Genomic DNA, 18,423 nt, shown 5'->3' on the forward strand with positions numbered 1-18,423 from the left:
GTGCGGCAATAGTTTTTACAGTAAACACAGTTACAGAGCATTGATTTCCATATTTTGAACAGAAAGAAGGTTGGCTATCAACAGGAGCAATGCTGTCTGCTTCTGACCTTAATGTCCGGGGGGGCTTTTGGTTTGTTTATGTTTGGTTTTTTTATGAGGAACAATTTCAGTTTAAATGCAATATTTTTATTAACACTTGATCAAATTTTCTTGAGCTGCCTTTCGCTCTGATGTGCTTTTATCTCCAGTTCTTTCTAGCTGTATTTCTCAGGATAAAACTTTGAATTTCAGCTAGTGTATCCAAACACAGACTCACAAAATAGCTTAAATAAAAAGGTTTGCACTGTGGGATGAACAGGCAGGAATGGTTTTACATCACACTGGTAATATAGTTGTCGGATGTGTGGGGAATATCTCAAGGTGTTTCCCCAGTTAACAGAAATATTACAGGCAGACCATAAAATGATGTCAGTCCTAGCAGTGATTCTCTTGACAAGGCAACTGACGTTTTTATTTCTGTTACGTAGGTTATATCTGCTCAAGAGCAATAAATTCCTGCTTGATTGCCCAGGTGTGTGCCAGCCAGGGAATCTTCCAGGAAAAACACAGGATGAGCAAATGCTCTTGTGAAATAGAGGATCATTTCCCATCTGGTACACATTGTATGAGTCCTGTTACACATTTTACCAATAACGTGTGTATTCTTCTTAAAAACAGAAAGCTCTTGAGCTTGTCCTTAATATGCAAATCTACCAGCAGACTTTTCTCATTTAAAGCCGATTAGAAAGAGAAAAGGCTGAATCCTTCCTGCCCCCGTTTGGATGGCAAGCAGACTATAGAAACGGTCCGTGATGGCAGCAGCAGGTAACTTCTGTTGCGTGAAGGTGTAGATTTCAGATCAGAAGTGCAGCTTTTATCTTGCCTCAAGTTTCAAGTCTTAAGTTTTGCAGAGAGATCCTGTTCTTTTTGCCACATTTCAGCAGCTGTTAATTGGGCTGAGATGTGATGGTATCGGAGTATGTTTAGATAAGCAGCCCTGAGGTGGGTGTCCTCCTGTTAGACACGTTCCTCAGAGCTTCCTTTCTTTACTTTTTCTTCCTTTTTTTCCTCTGAAATACTGATGCTTGTCAGACAGCTGCTGACAGGATGGGGCAAGCAGGTGATATCAAAGGATTTGTGTCATATGGAAAGGCATGGGAGGAGTTCGGACATGCTGTAGCCTCCTTGTGTCCCCTGTCCTGACACTTCTTTAATGAAATATTTAATTCTTTCCCCACTCTTGGCAGAAAACTCGAGGTGAGGCCTCCGCCTACCTGCGCCTTCGTGCTCCCGGGGCGTCCGCGTTGCCGAGCAACGCCTAAAATGGCGGCTCACGCGCGGGGCACGCCGGGAGTCGCAGTTCCGGGACCCGCCCGCTCCTCGCGTGGCCTCAGGGTGCCGGACTCCATTTCCCAGGAGGCACCGCGCACCGGAGCGCTCCGGCACCGGGCTGAGGGCGGGGATTTACCTGCGCGGAGGAGGGCGCAGGTAGGACGCGGCGCGGAGGATGCCGGGATTTGTAGTTCCGAGAGAGCGGCACTTCCGGGGAATCTAAGCGTCACCGTGCAGAGCGGGAACTACAACTCCCAGGGAGCCGCGGGAAGGAGCGGGCAGGGCGCCGCCGGAGGGCGGGGGGTACGAAAGGGAACCTGCCGCCGGTGCTGCCCGGAGGTTCCTTCCTCAGGTAGGGTGGCGGCCGGTTGGTTGGTTCGTCCCACCCGGCGGCGGACCAGCGGTGCGGGGCGGCGGGAGGGACGGAGGGCGGCGAGTCCCCGGGCGTGGCCCCATTGTTGGGGCGGGGGAGGCGCCGGCGGGCAGGTGGGGCGAGCCCGGGGCGGCAGCGGGCCCGGCTGGTGCTGTGGGGTGCGGAGCGGCCTGTGTTCTGGGGTGCGGACGGGGGTTGAGACCGGCCCCGAGCGGTGGGCAGCGGCGGCATCAATGTGTTTACCGGGGAGGGGACAGCGGGTCCCCCCGGGCGGGGTTGGCGTGGAGGGTGAACCGGGGACACTCACCCTCGTCCCCCTTGTCCAGCATTTTAAGGCTCCCGGTTCGCGTGATGGTGAAGCGCCGTGTTCTCCATATGCCTCTGGAAACGAATCGTCTCTATCTCCGAATACAACTTTGGATATATTTGTTTTGTTTTATTTTCCTAATAAACACACTCAGTTTACCACAGGTTTTGGCAATCTGAGACTTATTAGGGTTATGGGTGTTTGTTGGGGTTTTTTTGGCTTTGATTTGGTGTTTTTATTCTACATAAACTTCATGCAAATATATATATATAGAATATAAAGTAATTTGGGTTGAAGGGACCTTCCCAGCTCCCCCGTGCCCCCCCTGCCATGAGCAGGGACATCTGCACCAGCTCAGGGTGCTCAGAGCCCCGTCCAGCCTGGCCTGGGATGTCTCCAGGGATGGGGCACATCTAGAACACTGTTTTTTGGGTTTTTTTCCCACTGTTTAAGGGGAAAAAAACCAACCCTAACCAGGCCATGCATTTGTTGAGTCCAAAGCATCTTTCCCTGTTGTGTGTAGCGACCAAATCACACCAATATTCATTTCTGCCCTCAGTTTTTAAGGCTGCAATGACCGCAGGATGTGTTACTGCCAATTTTTTGTTGACTGAACGCTATATATTGGTATTAACTAGTGTTTGCTCTAGGCGTGTTGCAGGTATGTAACTGCTTTTGAAGCAAAGTTTACCTTGCAGCAGGTATCCTCATTGTCTCGAGCAGAAGGTGTGTGGTTTTAATTGTTGGTTGCTGGCACGTTACACAATCATCTTGATGTCAGGGTAGAGATAGCAGCTCCTTTCACGGAAAGCTGGAAAAACAAGTCCTCCTTCAGCTTTGATTTATAAAAGATGATTCTAAGCACAATCCGTATCTGTTCTTCCTACTGTGCAGGTTTATTGTGAAACAGCTGCAGCATCAATGAGAAATGAGCAGTAAACCACGCACCAGAAGCGTTAAGATGCCGTGTTCTCGTTCGTGCCTCTGAAGGAGCTGGTGAGTGAGAGCTTAGGCCTTGGCAATTCTGTTGTTTGTCAGGCTGTATTTCGACCTTTTCGTTTTATCGTGACTAATTCAAGGTCACGTCAGAATTAAGAAGCCTTTGGCAGCAGAATGAGTGTGATATAGTTTCAGACTCTCATCTGCTGAGTGAATTATGAAACTACCTGAAATTTCGGCGGTGTTTCTTTTTGCTGTCATCTTTTTCCATGTACCTGAAAAAATTACCTTGCTCAAACAGCGCTCCAGCAACACTTGAAGCAAGAAAGATACTGATAATGCAACAGAAATAATAGATACACAGCTATACGTATGGAAAATGTAGATGTAAAGATGAATTAAAGCACCCTCGCCTCCAAGAGTGGGAGGAAAAGGTCGTCTTAGTGTTCGTGAGTTGTTTCTGTGCTTTTTTTAAAAGCAACCAGAGGAAGAATTCACATAGTGAATCCTGCCGTGTTCAGCTTATGTGTATTGTGGCACTTGAGATGCAAGTTGACAGTGATTTGAGAGTTGTTTCAAATGTGAAACTCTGGTGTGAAATACTTGCTTTAATTAAAATGTCTCTGTTCTCAAAACTGTGTTGGCATCTTGAGCGTAAATATTCCGAATTTGGGCTCTAGTTTGTGCATGACATTATCTTCTTTTCCGTAATCCAAAGAGAGAAAACTCTGCCAAACACGAAGCATATTCCACGGGTTTGTAAATTGTTTTGCTGTGGGTGTCTGATGCTGATCAAATTAATGTACTTAATTTAAAAGCTAAAACTTCAGCTACCTTATTCAGAAGCTTGGTTAATATTCATTTATACTGAATGTCTTGGAGGCCCTGGGGCTTTTTCCTTTCTAAAATTAAAATGATGCTGTAAAATATTGTGCAGGTTGGCAACAGAATGGTTGGGATTGACTTGCGGCTGGAAAGTCAATGAGCTGCGTTACTTCCGCGGTTTTGTACGAGGAGACCAATTAACAGTACAAATCCCTGCTTGAATTAACCATCTTGTTCGGAAGTTCCGCACTTGATTTCTCCTTTGACTTACTCATCACAAGCTCTTTCTGACCTTGTTGAGGTGTGTGACAACCAGGCTTTAGGAACGCTATAGGTGTTTTTCATATTAGTACATATAAAGAATATGGATGCTTAAGTCTCTCTGATATCTTTCCTGGGCATTACCCTCAAAAAAAGTAGATATTTAGCATTACTTTCATGGCTTGAATGTATGCCTCATTCAGACATGTTATTTATATATTATGGTAATAGGCTTCTAATTTTTACTGGCTGATAGAGAATGTAAAGAAGTGGTTCTGGGACCTGGAGTAAAATGTAAACTGAGTAAATATAACACATGTGTAGTATGTTTGGAAGCTTTAAAGCAGCTTGTTCACCTCTGTTTTCATTTTCCTGCAGTTAAAACAACCAAACAACATCAGATATATAGGTACACATACATATATATGTACAAAAATAAAGCTTAGATATTGTGTCTCTCTCACAGAAATAAAAAATATTGGCTGATGATTTGAGGGCAAATAGATCTCGTGTCCTAGTTCTACTGGAACAGCTGCAGGGCAGATGTTCTCGTTTGTTAGAATCACCAGTGGCTGGGAACAAATGTCTGCCCATAAATGCACCGGTATTGTTGATTAGTAGCTTCATTTATTTCAGGAATGGAAATACGACCAATATTGAGCTTATGCTGTTTGCATTCACAAAGGGGAGAATCGGGCACTTAGAAGTGGCTGGTTTCACAAATACTTTTTTTGTTTAGCATGACTTGTTCCTGAAAATAAATGTTTTTCTATATAACAAGGATTGTTTAAACAAATGTCTTTTTCATCTGCCTTTTCTTAGTACTCACAGATATTGTAATAATTTGGTATTGACAAAAATCAGCGTGTAGCATCCAAAATGATGAAGAATTTATCAGCACGTGTCTTTACTGACTCTATACTCCTTTCCCTCTCTCAGCCAAGAAGCAATATCTCATTTCTAAAGATAGATTGTAGAAAACTGATGGGTACAAAGGGAAACTCTGTGTGTATTCATTTAAAATACACATGTCCTGGGGGTTGTTTTAAGGTCAGACCCGCTGGGTTCCTTGGGCAGCGCTGCCTGCAGCGAGGCCCATCGCACGCGGTTCAGTCTCTGCTGGCATCGCACACATCGGCCGCTTTTCCCTTCAGCGTCGGTGTCACTTGATTTACGTGTGTGTAGATGTGAACTGATGAAATCACGGATGCTGCAGCTTCACGCTGACGGACTTGACATCCATCGTTAGGCTTAAATTGGAAGGTATCATGACAGCGCAAGCTTTTTGTGCTCTGCCCAGATCCTCGCTAACTGTACAAATTAGTTGTAGCAGCAAGACTGGAGTTTGCTTTTCAGGATGTTCAGTCCTTGATCTTGGAGCTCTCAGCTGATAGCAGGGAATAATAATCAGTTTGCACAGCAAGCTGAACTAACCTTCTTTTGAACTTGAGGCAACAGGCTCAGGTAAGTGGTTTTAAAAAGAATGAATGGAAATTAATCAGGAGCTGCTCAATGATTTTGTTCTTCAGAGAAACAACTTGCCAAGAGTCGCGTTAGATATTTTGTGGTCATTTAAAGCGCATCCACTGGGTTTTTATTTAACAAAAATAGTAACGAATTTCCGTTTGTGAAATGAGTCCCTGAAGGGATTTTCCCTTACAGTTCAAGGCTTTCTTTCAGACACTTTCCTCTTATTAAGCTTTGGTTAGGGGGCCGTGTCTGTCCCCATGTTTTATTTATAATATGACAGCCTGTTTTCCTGATGCTACCCGGCTGCAGGTGCAGTAGTTCTGAGAACTGGGTATGGCTTCCGACATTATATTCAATACAGAATAGGCAGATATAATAATATTGACATAGGGAGTGTCTGAAAAACAAAGATCCATCATGACATAGCACATTTTAGTTTATCCAAGCAATTTAACGTGAGAAATTTTAGGTTATGTGTGGAGTTACACGGCAAAAGCGGAGGCTGAGAAAAGCAAATCTCATAGCAGAGCGGCCACAATTTGTTCCTCATTGGGAAGGTCTGTTCTTAGGCAACCCAGAAATACTGCTTGTTAACCCACAGACTTCATTAATGCTTCATGACCGTGCTGTCACAGGAGAAATTAATTGCACTATTGGCTTTTCAAAGCGCCATGTGCTCTCTGTCCTGACACAAATTCATCAGAGCTCAGCGCCGCGACTGCGGGCGGCTTATCAGCGGCCGTGCCAGGCGGGACCCGCTCCGGTGCAATCGCATCGATTTTGTTTTATTCTCTCTTTTTCAGATGCTGGGTGTGGAATAGTCTCCGTGTGGCCCACTTTGGAGCAGACTGATAAGGCTCTTTGTTTCTTAGCAACCACCGTCTGCCAGAAACCTGTGGCTGGAGGGAGAATTCTGAATGTCTCAAATTTGTATCTTGAACCAAGGTAAGTCACTCCTCCTCCCCCCCGGCGTATTTCATTTAAAGGCCTTTGCATCCAAATAAAGGAATGTGTTGGCAAAAGTTCCTTAACAAAGGGAAAGCAGAACTTCTCTGTTGTTAATAAGACATTCTAATTTATTTCTCTGTTATTAGCCTCGCGTCTTTCCTGGCTATGGAGATGCTGTGTGTCCTTTTCTTAACTAGACTGGTGGCAGAAGTTGCCAGCAAATCTACTGAAACTTTGGTAGGTACTTCACATTTTTTTGTTATGCTATAAAAAGAGAAGGATCAGATTATTTTCCTCTCACGTTGCAGGCTTTCTAATTCGATAGAAATGACCTATACTGCTAGCAGTCATTAACTGAAACTTTTACAGCGGGTCGATTTGCTGTGATGGCTGATTGCCTATTAAAGCATCGAATTCTTCCTAGACTTGTGCTTGCAGGTTAGCAGGGATGCAACTGATAGCGCCTCACACCATGTGGAAAAAGCACTCTGATGATAAAAAAAAACACTTTTCAAACTGCTTGGCAGTTTAACTACGAACAATCCAAAACACAGGTACCCAAAAGTTTGCTTATCAAATGACAGAGAAGCTCTGGAGCAAATGCTGCTTCAAGTCACAGAAAAAGGTCAGAGAGTAAAATTCTGCTTGCAGGAGTGTTTCAGCAACAAAACTTTTAATTGAAGAAACTGGCCTTAAGCATGTTATGTCTAGATCTGGTTCTTCACTGTAGCCTACGTCTACATGATGCACTAACGTTGTGAACTCAGCCCGCTGTTTTCAGGTTTGACCGTTTCTCCTGATCTCATTTCTCTCACTTGTAAATAGTTTTGAAACTGGCTTTTATATAAACAAACAATAAAAATAAATGACGTGCCTCCAAGGTGTGCAAAGTTATGCTTTTATATTAAATGTTGAAGGAAGAAGCTTCTGTAGTTGTGCCGGATTCCTCTGCCGCGTGTAGATGTTGTCACTTGCAATACAGGCAGCTCATTCTCTCTTTGCGAAGTTGCTTCATGCAAAAAGAAAACGTTGCAGCAAGTTTTAACGCCAGTTACTGCTTATTCCTCTACGTTCTCTGAAGGTTGACTTTTGGTGAAGTCTTTTACTAAACTTCAGAAATATGATGTAACTTCTTTTCTTAGGTTTCAGAAACAGAATGCTGTGTGGATATGTTGGATTCCAACAGTTCCTGCCCAGTCACCAACCAGTGCAGTCCAGGTATAGATAGTGTGTCATTATTTAATAAAATTCCAGATAGTTTTTGACAGTTAATACTAAAATACAGTGTGTGATTAATTGGGGAGTGAAACGTGTACGTACTGAAGTCTTTCTTCCTTTATACACAAGGTGATGCTGCTTATGACTCACAAATGTTGTTCTTGCATGGTGAGGAGAATAGACAACCATTAATAAGGTTATTCTTAACTTTTTAATGTAGTGTGCAGATGGATTATGTAAAAGCTATTGTAATTGCTTAAAAGCCCATATAATAAGCATAAAAAGCAAAAATGCCTTGATGTGTATCTAAGGGCGCATTAAGAACTTCAGTGTTGTCTGGTTAGCACAGGATGTCTCATTCTTCCTTGTGCCATATGTGTAGAGTGGTTTTCTTCTAAAAGGAGTTTAAAAGTTCTTTTGGCGCTCTCCAGCAGTAGCAAAAGGGTCTCTTTTTTAATGCCATTTTATTTAAAATTAGAGAGTGAAACCAGAGCCCACAGTAGCAAGAGATTTAGTGACTGAAAACTTGGGGTCCACTTCTGGCTTCAGTCATATCCTCATGACAACTGTTAAAGCATTTTAAGCGTGTTTTCAGTCTATTTTCACTGCTTCGTTAGCCTCTCTTAACTGTTGCTTCATTTAATGCATTCGTTTCTGCTTCTAAATGACCTCAGATACAGTATAAACGATCGTCTCCAAGTTATGGGATTATGTTCTCTTAAACGTTATTATAACTGATAATCTACCAATATCTTTGGCAGATAAGGGCTTTGATGCTTCCTGCCTGTTCCTGTAGGAAACCTTTGCTCTTACATCGGCTCTGTTTGTGTTTGGATTAAATGTCAGGTGTAATTTGTCACTGTGGGCATTGAATGTGCTGCTTCTCTCTAAGGAAAACCCAGCAGCAGAGCTGTTTTCCAATCAGCACCTTACTCATGGTTTGTTTTATGGGATAATTGATACCAGTTTGGTTCAGGGCTCTACAGAAGTGGTTTTTAGCCAGCACAGTAAGTTTGTTTTTCCTTTAAATGTAGACTGTAATGTGATCTAATAGGAACATCCTCATCTTCATCACAGAATCCCAGAATGTCAGGGGTTGGAAGGGACCTGGAAAGCTCATGCAGTGCAGTCCCCCCATGGAGCAGGAACACAGGTTCTGCTGCTTTTTTAGAATTCCTGAGGGTAGTTGCAGGTTGTCAGACGCTTCCCATCTTTCTCACAGCTAAAACATGTGAAGCAGTGAATGGAGCTCTGTTGAAATTGCCCTCTGGGAGTTGTTTGCTTGTAAGTCTTTCTCCTTTTCGGCACTTGAAAGATTATATCTTTCCTGCAATAAACACCTTGAAATGAGACCTTACTACTCATGTAATATAATAGGAAGCAGGAGATGCTTGTAACCAAACGGAGGGAATTTCTGTTGCCTCTTTCAGAGGAAATACCTCCGGTGTCGCTTTTGCTGTTTTCAAACCTCTGTTGTTGTAATTCTGCAGGTTGTTACAGGCGATGGAATGAGGATGGCAGTAGCAGCTGCATTAAATGCAAAAATGAAACCCTTCCTGTTTCGTCTGTTTACAACCTGACCGAATGCAGAAGCAGTGAGTCATTTACCATCCCTTTATTTTCATGGGTGTTTTTGGTACCACCGTCTCTTCTTGCACGTGTGGCCCAGCAAAGACTCTTCAAGAAGGCACCAAATGTTGCAAATAATTTTGCCCTCCTTCCCTTCTAAAACTTCAACGTTTTCCAAAGTCCCAATACAACTTCAGGCTTTTGAACAGGCAACGTAACCTGTGGAAACGTTGAAGTTTAGTTTGCAGAAACTGTGCGGAGTGCAGTGGAACCATTACACAGCCTAGGAAGGGAAAACGCATCAAAATCTTATATATATTAGAGTACCTAATCTGCATAGACAAATGCAACATCAAAAAGATCTGTCCAATATAAATTCTATAAAAAGTCCTAAACAGCAAAATGATTAAACTTACAGGGCAGGACCTGTATCAAACACAGTGAATACTGAATTTTGTGGCTGTTTTAATCTGTTGTAAGAAAAAGGGGTTTGCTGTGGGCATTTGCTGGGGACTTCTCCAAAGCACAAAATGGCTCAGACTGTGCTTGAGTTCTTTGAAAAATCTATATTAAGAAGGCTGGGTTAATTCTGTACATGTGCTTTGTTTGAGAGGTGAGAACCACTCAATTCCGTGTTAATATTTTTAATGCAAGAGATAAGAAACTTGATCTAAGTTTCAGGAAATGCACTAGTAAATTCTTTTCTTTTTCGACAAATTATGATGCTTGTTGGCTTCCTTTTTTTTGGAATTCTCAAAAGTGATATAAATAATGATTTTATTTTTTTTATGTGAGAAATCAGGATTCTTACACAATTTCAAATAATTACTGATAAGTATAATGGCCTTTTACTGAGATGTTCAACAAATCTGTAGTTCTGGTCAGATTTTAACTTAAAAATTCTTTTTGATTACAGCTGGGATCAGAGGAATGAATTTCCAGATGAACATCAGCACCGTAACTCCTTTCTTGCAGAACGTAGGTGAGTAAATGCAAATAACCATTGAGTTCAGTCTTTGTGATTATTTGCTGCCTGCCAGCCCCTTTGTGACATTTGAAACAGGTTCCCTGTCCTGCTGGAGCTGAGGGGCCACAGCTGGACACAATATTCCAGGTGTGGTCTCCCCAGGGCAGAGCAGAGGGGCAGGAGAACCTCTCTGACCGACTGACCACCCCCTTCTAACCCACCCCAGGTCCCATTGGCTTCCTGGCCACAAGGGCCCAGTGCTGGCTCATGGTCACCCTGCTGTCCCCAGGACCCCCAGGTCCCTTTCCCCTACGCTGCTCTCTAATAGGTCATTCCCCAACTTACACTGGAACCTGGGGTTGTTCCTGCCCAGATTCAAGACTCTACACTTGCCCTTGTTCTATTTCATTAAATCTTTCCCTGCCCAGCTCTCCAGCCTGTCCAGGTCTCTGGATGGCAGCACAGTCTTCCGTCTGCAACAAGATCATAAAAAACCTTTTGTTTCTTAAAATATTTATTCTTTAGGATCATAGCACTGTGTATTCTCTACCAGTGGTGTGTCTCTCTTGACAAGTTCTATCTTTAGGGGACCTCATTGAAGGAATAGAAGAACAATATTACTGTAGAGTGCTGGGTTTTGAAAGTTACATAAAAGAACCATGACAATGGATTAAAAAATTGTGTCTGTTTTTGGAAAAGTAGAGATGGCGGCTTTCCTGCCATCTGGCAGGTGGGGTTGGGGAGGTTGTTCATGCGATGAGATGGTTATTGAAGGATCTTTTCAATTGTTTCAGCAGGTCTGTCTGTATATTTTAAAAACACAAACAAAAACCCCCAAGCAAAAAAACCTCTTTTTTTTTGTCCTGTGAATATCAGGAAGTTGGTCTTTAGCTGTTATTTAACCCCTATATTAGAAGAAATACCTAATGATTAATAGTCTTCTCTCTCCTTCTCTTTATTTTGCTGTTTTTGTACAGGGGGCCCAGGAGTGGCAGCCTCTCTCATCTTAGGGACATTTTTCATCAGTTTATTCCTAATTTTGTCTGTTGCTTTTTTCTTCTACCTCAAACGTGCCAATAAACTTCCTAATATTTTCTACAGAAGAAACAAAGGTAAAATACCTCCGATTGTCTATTTAATCTCTAAAATTTTGGTTGATACTCCATTTCTTAATTTTCAAAATTTCTTCCTGTCAGCGTTCTGAGTTAATGTAGCTACCGCTGTCTCTTCTGATCATCCAAAGCAATGCAAACTAATGAAAAATGGTGTCCTGCTGTGTGTTCACGCTCATTTTCTGGTCTCAGTCTACATGTGCTTTGGTGCATATTACCCAGTCAGCAGCAGGAGAAAGGGAATGGGATTTGAGGTTCCTTATTGTCACACGACACATTCCACTGTGTTTGCCCACGAAATGCAGGATTTACTGGGGCTTGGAAGGACTAACTGCCTGATTATTATTTTTTTTAAAGCAAACACACTTCAATTTTTTTTTTTTTTAATAATGAAATTTATTCTTTATTTTTGCCGTTTTGCCGCTGAGAAATGAAGCCGTGTAACTGAAGTGCGGTGACCTGACTTCATGCCATAGAAACTGGGCACAGAACACAAGGGATGTGCTCAGCCATAGGGCACCCAGATGTGGTGTGGACATCTGGCTCTTCCAGCTGCTTCAGTTTCTCTGAAGTTTTTCCATGTGTCCACTATTTATTGGTTTTCAGTTTCTGGGAGGTGATGAGTGAAGGGTGTGGAAGGTGATGTCTCCATTTTACCCAGTGTTTTGCGTGAAACTGGGGCTGATTTATCACTATCTCACCCCTTCTATGCAGTCCCTTTGAATCATTCCCACCATCTCCAGCGCAGCGTTTGCAGCATTAGAGCTCCTTCTGTTGAAAGAAAACGCTCTACTGGTTGGGTCTGCTAAACAAATACACCTCCTGTTATTTTAATTCGTGTCTTACAGGACCCAAGCTCAAGCTGGACTGTTGCTATAGAAATAAGCTTAAAAAGAGACAAAGAAGGGGGTGGGGAGCAATACAGTGCCATTATTTGGCTAAAAATCTATCTAGTCATAGTCACTTCATGGCACGTCGCATTTCCAATCTCTGTGGTGACATTTCATATAAAAATATAAAGCAGTAGCTCCCTAAGGTCTAAGTCGGCCGGTGCCATAGGAACCACTGGTGTCCTAATCACAATGGTTGTATTGGAACCTCTGAGTTGCTTTTGCACGTGTCGTTGAGTCAATTTACTCAGCACAAGCTTCTCCTCGGGTGTTGAGGTGGGTCAGGAGCTGTCGCGCGGTGACGTTTCGAGGCTGGCAGGACACAGATGTCGGTCGAGGCCTCGGTGCTTCTCATCTGGCTCCCAGTTTGAACTGGGGGCTCCCTCTGGTCGGCAGGATTCATCCGTGGCCTCCTTTGAAGAAGCACTAGAAACGTTCCTCTGGCTGTTGTCACGTCAGCTTCATTCTGCGTGGGTGACGGTGGCCGCGTGGCCGATAAAGGCAGCGAGCTCTTGCCTTAAGGGGTTGCATCTTTCACTGCTCGCTTGTTTTCTGATTGTACTTTTTCTGGTACTTGGCTCAAAGTGCCATTTTTCCTACTGAAGCTTCTTCATTTTACGGAGATACTGCTGTGGCTACTTTCTTTGAAAGCCAAATCAATCATTTTTGGAGGCCTTTGCAACCCTTTATCTCCAACGAGATGTGTTTGACTAACGTGATTTCTGCCTGTTCTGATCTGGTTTGGTAGTCTCTGTGACAAAACTATTATTTTAACAATAGAACTATTCTGTTGAACACATATTTTTAGAAAATTAGCAGTTTGAGCTGCCTACATTACTGATGGTTAGTGTCTCTTTCTCTCTCTTTTAGCATCTGTTCTCCAGCCTAGTGAAACAGTAAGTAAATTCCATCCTTCCAATAGGAACAAGCAAGCCTAAAACATCGAGTATACAATAATTTGGTTTTAATGGTTCATTAGGGAGCTACTTAATCTGATGTATGAGAGACTGAAATAAAGAGAAAAGATGTTTTGAGGTTCTTTGGCCAAACTGGAAAAAAAGGTGAAAGCTAAATACTGATTGTATGGAGCTGCTTTCTCTGAGAAGGACTATGAACACAGTAAATATGATTGGAACCCTAAAGTGTTTTAATGAAAAAGTGTGAAGACAAACGGTGCTCTATTTGACATGATGATTCTTGTGTTACACAGGCATCCATGATACCTCCCCCAGCTTCTTCAGGTGAGGAACTGTTCTCTTGGTCGTGCTGCTGCAAATATGTCACCTGTTGCCTTCTCTTTTGTGCATCTCATTATTGAAAAGCAAGCAAACGATCTCAAAGTGGGTAATGAGAGCACACAGCAAGTCGAAACAACTGGAAAACTCGGTGTGGGATCTGTTGAGGCGACGGAAATCTAATGAGATCTGTCTGGTAGACCTTTTTGATAGGATTTATTGCTTTAATTAATGTAGCCATGCAGTATTGATGGAGTACTGTATGTTAAAATAGATCTTTGACAGCTCCTAAAACAGATCTTCAGCTTCTCTGTCCTAATAGAGGCCTTACAAGTAGATGCAATATTTTTTCATAAGTGCTCAAAAATAAATTATTCAGTCTGCGACCTATTTTCAGGATCGGAATCTTCCTGACAGTGCCGAGTTGGCTCATTTTCAGGCTTGCTCATTTAAGCTTATCAGCTTCTCAGAACAAATAACACAGATCATTTGGAATATGCCATTTTGCTTTTTTTTGGGGTGTTTTAGGTTGGCTGGTTTTGGCAAGGTGAGTTTTTAATACATGTGAAACTCGGCCAGAAATGTATTTGGCCAAGGCAATACAGTCGAATCTCTTGTCTCGATGCTTGCCCCATGTACTTTCAAAACAACGACCGACTTAAAGGTGAGACAAACCAAATCTTCCAAGAACTTAAGAAATAATGGCCTTTTGAGCTCAGCAAAATTTCTGGCCTCACTTCTCACGTATGCAGAGGCCTTTTTCATCAAGATGGTATGATTAAAATGTCATTTTTATCAATGCATAATATAAAAGTCTTTAACTTTTAAACATTTTTTTGGTCTGGCTGTTAAACCGACAGCCAGTGCTGCATGTGAAAATTCTTCATTCCCTTACCTTATATTATATGTCTGTTTAAAAAAAGAAAAGTACGATTGTGAGGGTTTTGTTAGGGCTGAAACTGGAAAGCCCCATGTACTGTAAACACTTGCAAATAATGGAAATGACACTTGGTAAAGAGTGTTTTATTTATTAGGCTGTCAGAAGCTTGTTTAAAAAGCTTCTGTGTAGATTTTTGATACACCAGCTCTATGTAGGGTCTTCGTGGTTTGTTTTGGGCTTTTTTGGTGTGTTTTCTTTAGGTTTTCTTCTCTTTAAGCTCCAGAATGACTTGGGTCACTTGGGAATTATTGGCTGGCATGTGTGTTATGAATGAAGGATACAGACGTGGTTCTAGCGCAGGTGCTAATGATGTTTCTGTGCCCACCCGTTGCAGTTCGGAAGCCGCGATACGTCAGACGGGAACGGTCGCTCGTCACGTCTGCATCTGCTGCTATGATCCCTCCTTCCGAAACCAGGGTCAGCAACGTTTAACCTTTGTTCTTGCCTGGGGACTTGAGAAGTGTGCACAGTGTCCAAGAATCTTCTCTTTCTGAATTCACTGAAGTGCCAGGAAACCATCGCAAGCAGCCGACCTAAACACAAGCCAAATCACCGTGTCAAAGCGTTTGTGCCAAATGTTAAGAGAAAAATGAACTAATGCAGAGATGCACAGGCTCCGTCCAGTTGGATGAACCGCTTTGGTGATTCTTGAAACGCGCTATTGCAGCTCTGTGGTCTCATTTGTCTCCTACAAATGATGAGTTTCAAAGTCTTGGAAGAATCTGCCTTTCTTTGGTAGGCTGCCAGTTGTTGGCGAGCTCTTCTTCCCGTGTTGTGATGTGTTGTGTGTCCCCAGAGCTGAACGTCTCAGTGCTGAACCCAACACAAAATCCTGGGGTTACTCAAGGACACGGACTTGTCAAAGGACCCACTTGTTGATGCCAACACTAAGTGCTTTAATGTCGTAGGACAATATAACAATACTTAACATGCGGTCTCCTTTTGAAGCAAAAAAAGATGCCTCCTGGAGCATCCTCTTCAGCCTGTGACGTAGCTGACCCTGGTTTTTAACTGTGAATCCAGACCCGCTCTCCACATGCTGTGGTTCTTGGTGCTTTTGAAGGCTGCGGTCAGTATGGGTCCGATTCCAAGTGTGGGAATTTGTTGGGAAGCTTTTCCAATTGGTTTCAAAGCAGTCTGTGGATGAAGATAGACTGCAATGTCTGTCCTGCAAAGGCTGTCTCCGAGCATCCTTCCCTTGACACGGCAGTTGAAGGGAAACCAACATTTCTGCCAATGCAATAAGGGGTTTCTTGGGTCAAGCCCTTGGTTAACGCGCCTGCCGTCTGCAGGCCAGCACCTTATGACAGAGCCTAACCAGTATTTCCTTGCTGAAAGTGCCATCCCCACCCTCAGATGCTTGTTCTTGCCCACCTGGTGCCATAGCTGTTAAATAATTGTTTTTCACTGGATTATCCTTCACCAATTTTCTTTTCCCTGGTGCGGTTGACTCTGAACACAGGTATCAGCGTAATGGGCACAGTGGTTCAGGCACAGGAGTGGGTGACTGGGAAACAAGTGCAAAACCTGCGCTTGCTAAATCGGTGGAAGTGTCACTGTCACCATGTGTGAAATTCTAACTATGCAGCTCGTGCATTCCCACCTACCTGCGTTGCTATCGCCTGGTTTGGTTCAGCTGGCAACTGCTTTACGGGTCTGTGCTCCTAAAATAAAGTACTTGGAAGCTCTTGAGCAGCAGCCCCTGGCACGAACAGAAACTGGAACAGTCGGTTCTCTTTTTTTGGGAAAATGTGAACAAATCTGTCTTGAGCTGACGTGACACCCATATGGAGAGTCCAAGCCTTGTGATCCAGATTCCCTTTTCCCTGTGGTTAAAAGCTTATTCAAAGCTGAAAGATGAGAACTGGCATGGGAGGAGATATATTTGTCTTATTGACCAGACCTGCTTTTATATAATTTTCGGTGCGGTTGTATTTACTTTTATGAGAACTCTTGTAGCATCCAAACCAGCCAGGGCAAGACTAGGGAGAAAGAACAAACCGTGAAGAGACCCCTGTGCCAAAAAAAAATTGCCGTATGAAGAAACTTAAGATCTATTCCAATGATAAATAGATTTGTTCGTTCTACTGGGCCAAACTGAAGCCAGCACACGATGGCGTTTTGAGACCCTTCGGCTTTCAAGCTGAAATGTGCTTTGTAGTTGGTGTGTTCCCAGTTCAGGAGGTGGCAGTTGAGTTGCTGTCGTTTCGATGTCTTTTTATCTCCGTGCTGCTGCGACTTCCCACAGGTAGAAATCATGTCTGGAGGTCATAGGTTTTTCCTCTACTTAGTTGCTGAATATTTTCCCAACCGCTAAGGAAAAGGAGTAACTATGCAAATAATGCCAAGAAACTGCACCTTTTGGAAGCAGGGAGCTCCTGCTTGCCAAGCCGGCAATGATCGTGCTTTCTTGTGTGCTTAGTTGCTAATATATTCTTTCTACACATAAATTATTGATGAATCACTCATGTCATTGGGCTGTCTGAACCCTTTCTTATCCTGAAGTTTCAAGTCGAGCGTCTGTTGCTCCAGTGTCTGTGCAGTGGAGTTTTTCTCCATGCTAACATCTCTCTTCCCCTCCCAGCCAACTCTTGGAAATGCAGCGGATATTTTTACTCTCCTCGTGTGTTTCAGGAACTGTTAAGCTTTTGTTATTGCTGTCGGACACAGCGATTCCTGGTCTAAACAGTTTCTCGTTCGTTTGCACTGTCAAATTGAATATAGAATGTGGTGGGTTTGTTTCCATCTCCCCTCAAAATAATAAAACATAACTATATATATTTTAAAATTTGGCTTTAATGAACCCTGATATTTAATGTATTTGTATATTTTTAAATTGTGCCAAAATAAACGTATTTGAGCTTTTTTTGTAATGACTCTGGAAGGTCGTTCGTGTGTTTCCTTTGCACGCACAGAATGAAAAGAGCAAAACGAGCACCCAGAGCAGATCCTTGTTGCAGCTCATATGCTGTGTTACCTCCACCAGAACTGGAGTTGAAGTCCACAATGGCCTTACCTGTAGTGCTGTGAAAATAACTCTTTGGCAGGGAATGTAGCTTCAGTAAATGGCAGAATTGAATTTACTTGAATTGATTTCAAAGAAAAGAGCAGGAGTAGCAAGAAAATTCTAAAAGAGGAAGATGATCAACAGTGCCAAATGTACCAGAAGTTGAGATAATCAGGGTAATTTATCGATTGATGATGATGATGGTCTTGGTTTTGGGGGTTTGGATATCTCCCTATATCTGACCTCTGATTCATTTTAAAGGTGTGTTCTTATTCTTCTTTCCCTTTCCTCCCTGAGAACGTGGTGCTCTTGGTGTCCTTATTTCTTACAAATGTGTTTTGTTCTTAACTCCAGTTACCAAACCAATCCATAATAACGGGAGCTGAGCCGAAGGAGCTTGGGATGCTGAGCCGCGTGGTCTGAAATGCTGGTAGTGAAATTCAGCGCTCTTGGTTTGTGAGCAGCTGCTGCAAACACGGCCCCAAGCCCAGGTGAGCAGAGGCTGATGCTTTTCAGCTTTACCACTAAACCAAGGAACAATTTAAGCTGCCTTTCATCACCACCCAGCCCCTGTCCTGCACGATGCGGTTCCTGCTGCCTCAGGCGCTATCTGGCTGATTATTCTTGCTTTTACCGGCATCCCAGTAAATATTGTTTGAAGACAAGGTGTATATTCCTGGTGGACTGTTTTACAGCGCACCTCGCAGCTCTTTATTGCTGGGTGACACAAAGTCCAGGGCCGTGACCTCTGGAAAGCTCTCACTCTCCCCTAAGGAATTTCATGAGTAAATCACTGACTTTTCAAGCTAATTATTACAGTTAAGAACAAGTCCCCTGCCTATTTTTGTTTTAATAGCATTCTATCCAGTTAGGTATCTCATAGTGGCTGTCACCTGAACTGTGTGACCCAAACATTAGATTCTACTCAAAATCTTGGTACTGGAGGCTTCCATTTCCTTCAAAACCTATTTGGAGCAATTGTCAAACTGTT

At 43.0% G+C, this 18,423-nt stretch overlaps 1 protein-coding gene across 2 annotated transcripts; it reads left to right on the forward strand.

Annotated features, from left to right (window-relative positions):
- The first annotated feature begins 1,470 nt into the window (after positions 1-1,470).
- Positions 1,471-17,288, forward strand: LOC309448422 (uncharacterized protein C1orf159). Of its 2 annotated transcripts, none has more exons than XM_082069916.1 (11): positions 1,471-1,527; positions 2,946-3,047; positions 6,350-6,491; positions 6,641-6,731; positions 7,637-7,712; positions 9,203-9,307; positions 10,198-10,263; positions 11,226-11,360; positions 13,121-13,146; positions 13,461-13,491; positions 14,760-17,288. In XM_082069916.1, exons 4-11 carry the CDS (start codon positions 6,660-6,662, stop codon positions 14,855-14,857), a joined length of 609 nt encoding a protein of 202 aa, XP_081926042.1. In that variant the 5' UTR covers positions 1,471-1,527; positions 2,946-3,047; positions 6,350-6,491; positions 6,641-6,659; the 3' UTR covers positions 14,858-17,288. The 2 variants fall into 2 exon arrangements, with proteins under 2 accessions (XP_081926042.1, XP_081926041.1); XM_082069915.1 differs by lacking the exon at positions 1,471-1,527 and adding an exon at positions 1,663-1,723.
- Positions 17,289-18,423: the final 1,135 nt, after the last annotated feature.

This window comes from Streptopelia decaocto (assembly GCF_964273445.1).
Source record: "Streptopelia decaocto genome assembly, chromosome: 20".
In the NCBI taxonomy this organism is placed as follows: domain Eukaryota; kingdom Metazoa; phylum Chordata; class Aves; order Columbiformes; family Columbidae; genus Streptopelia; species Streptopelia decaocto.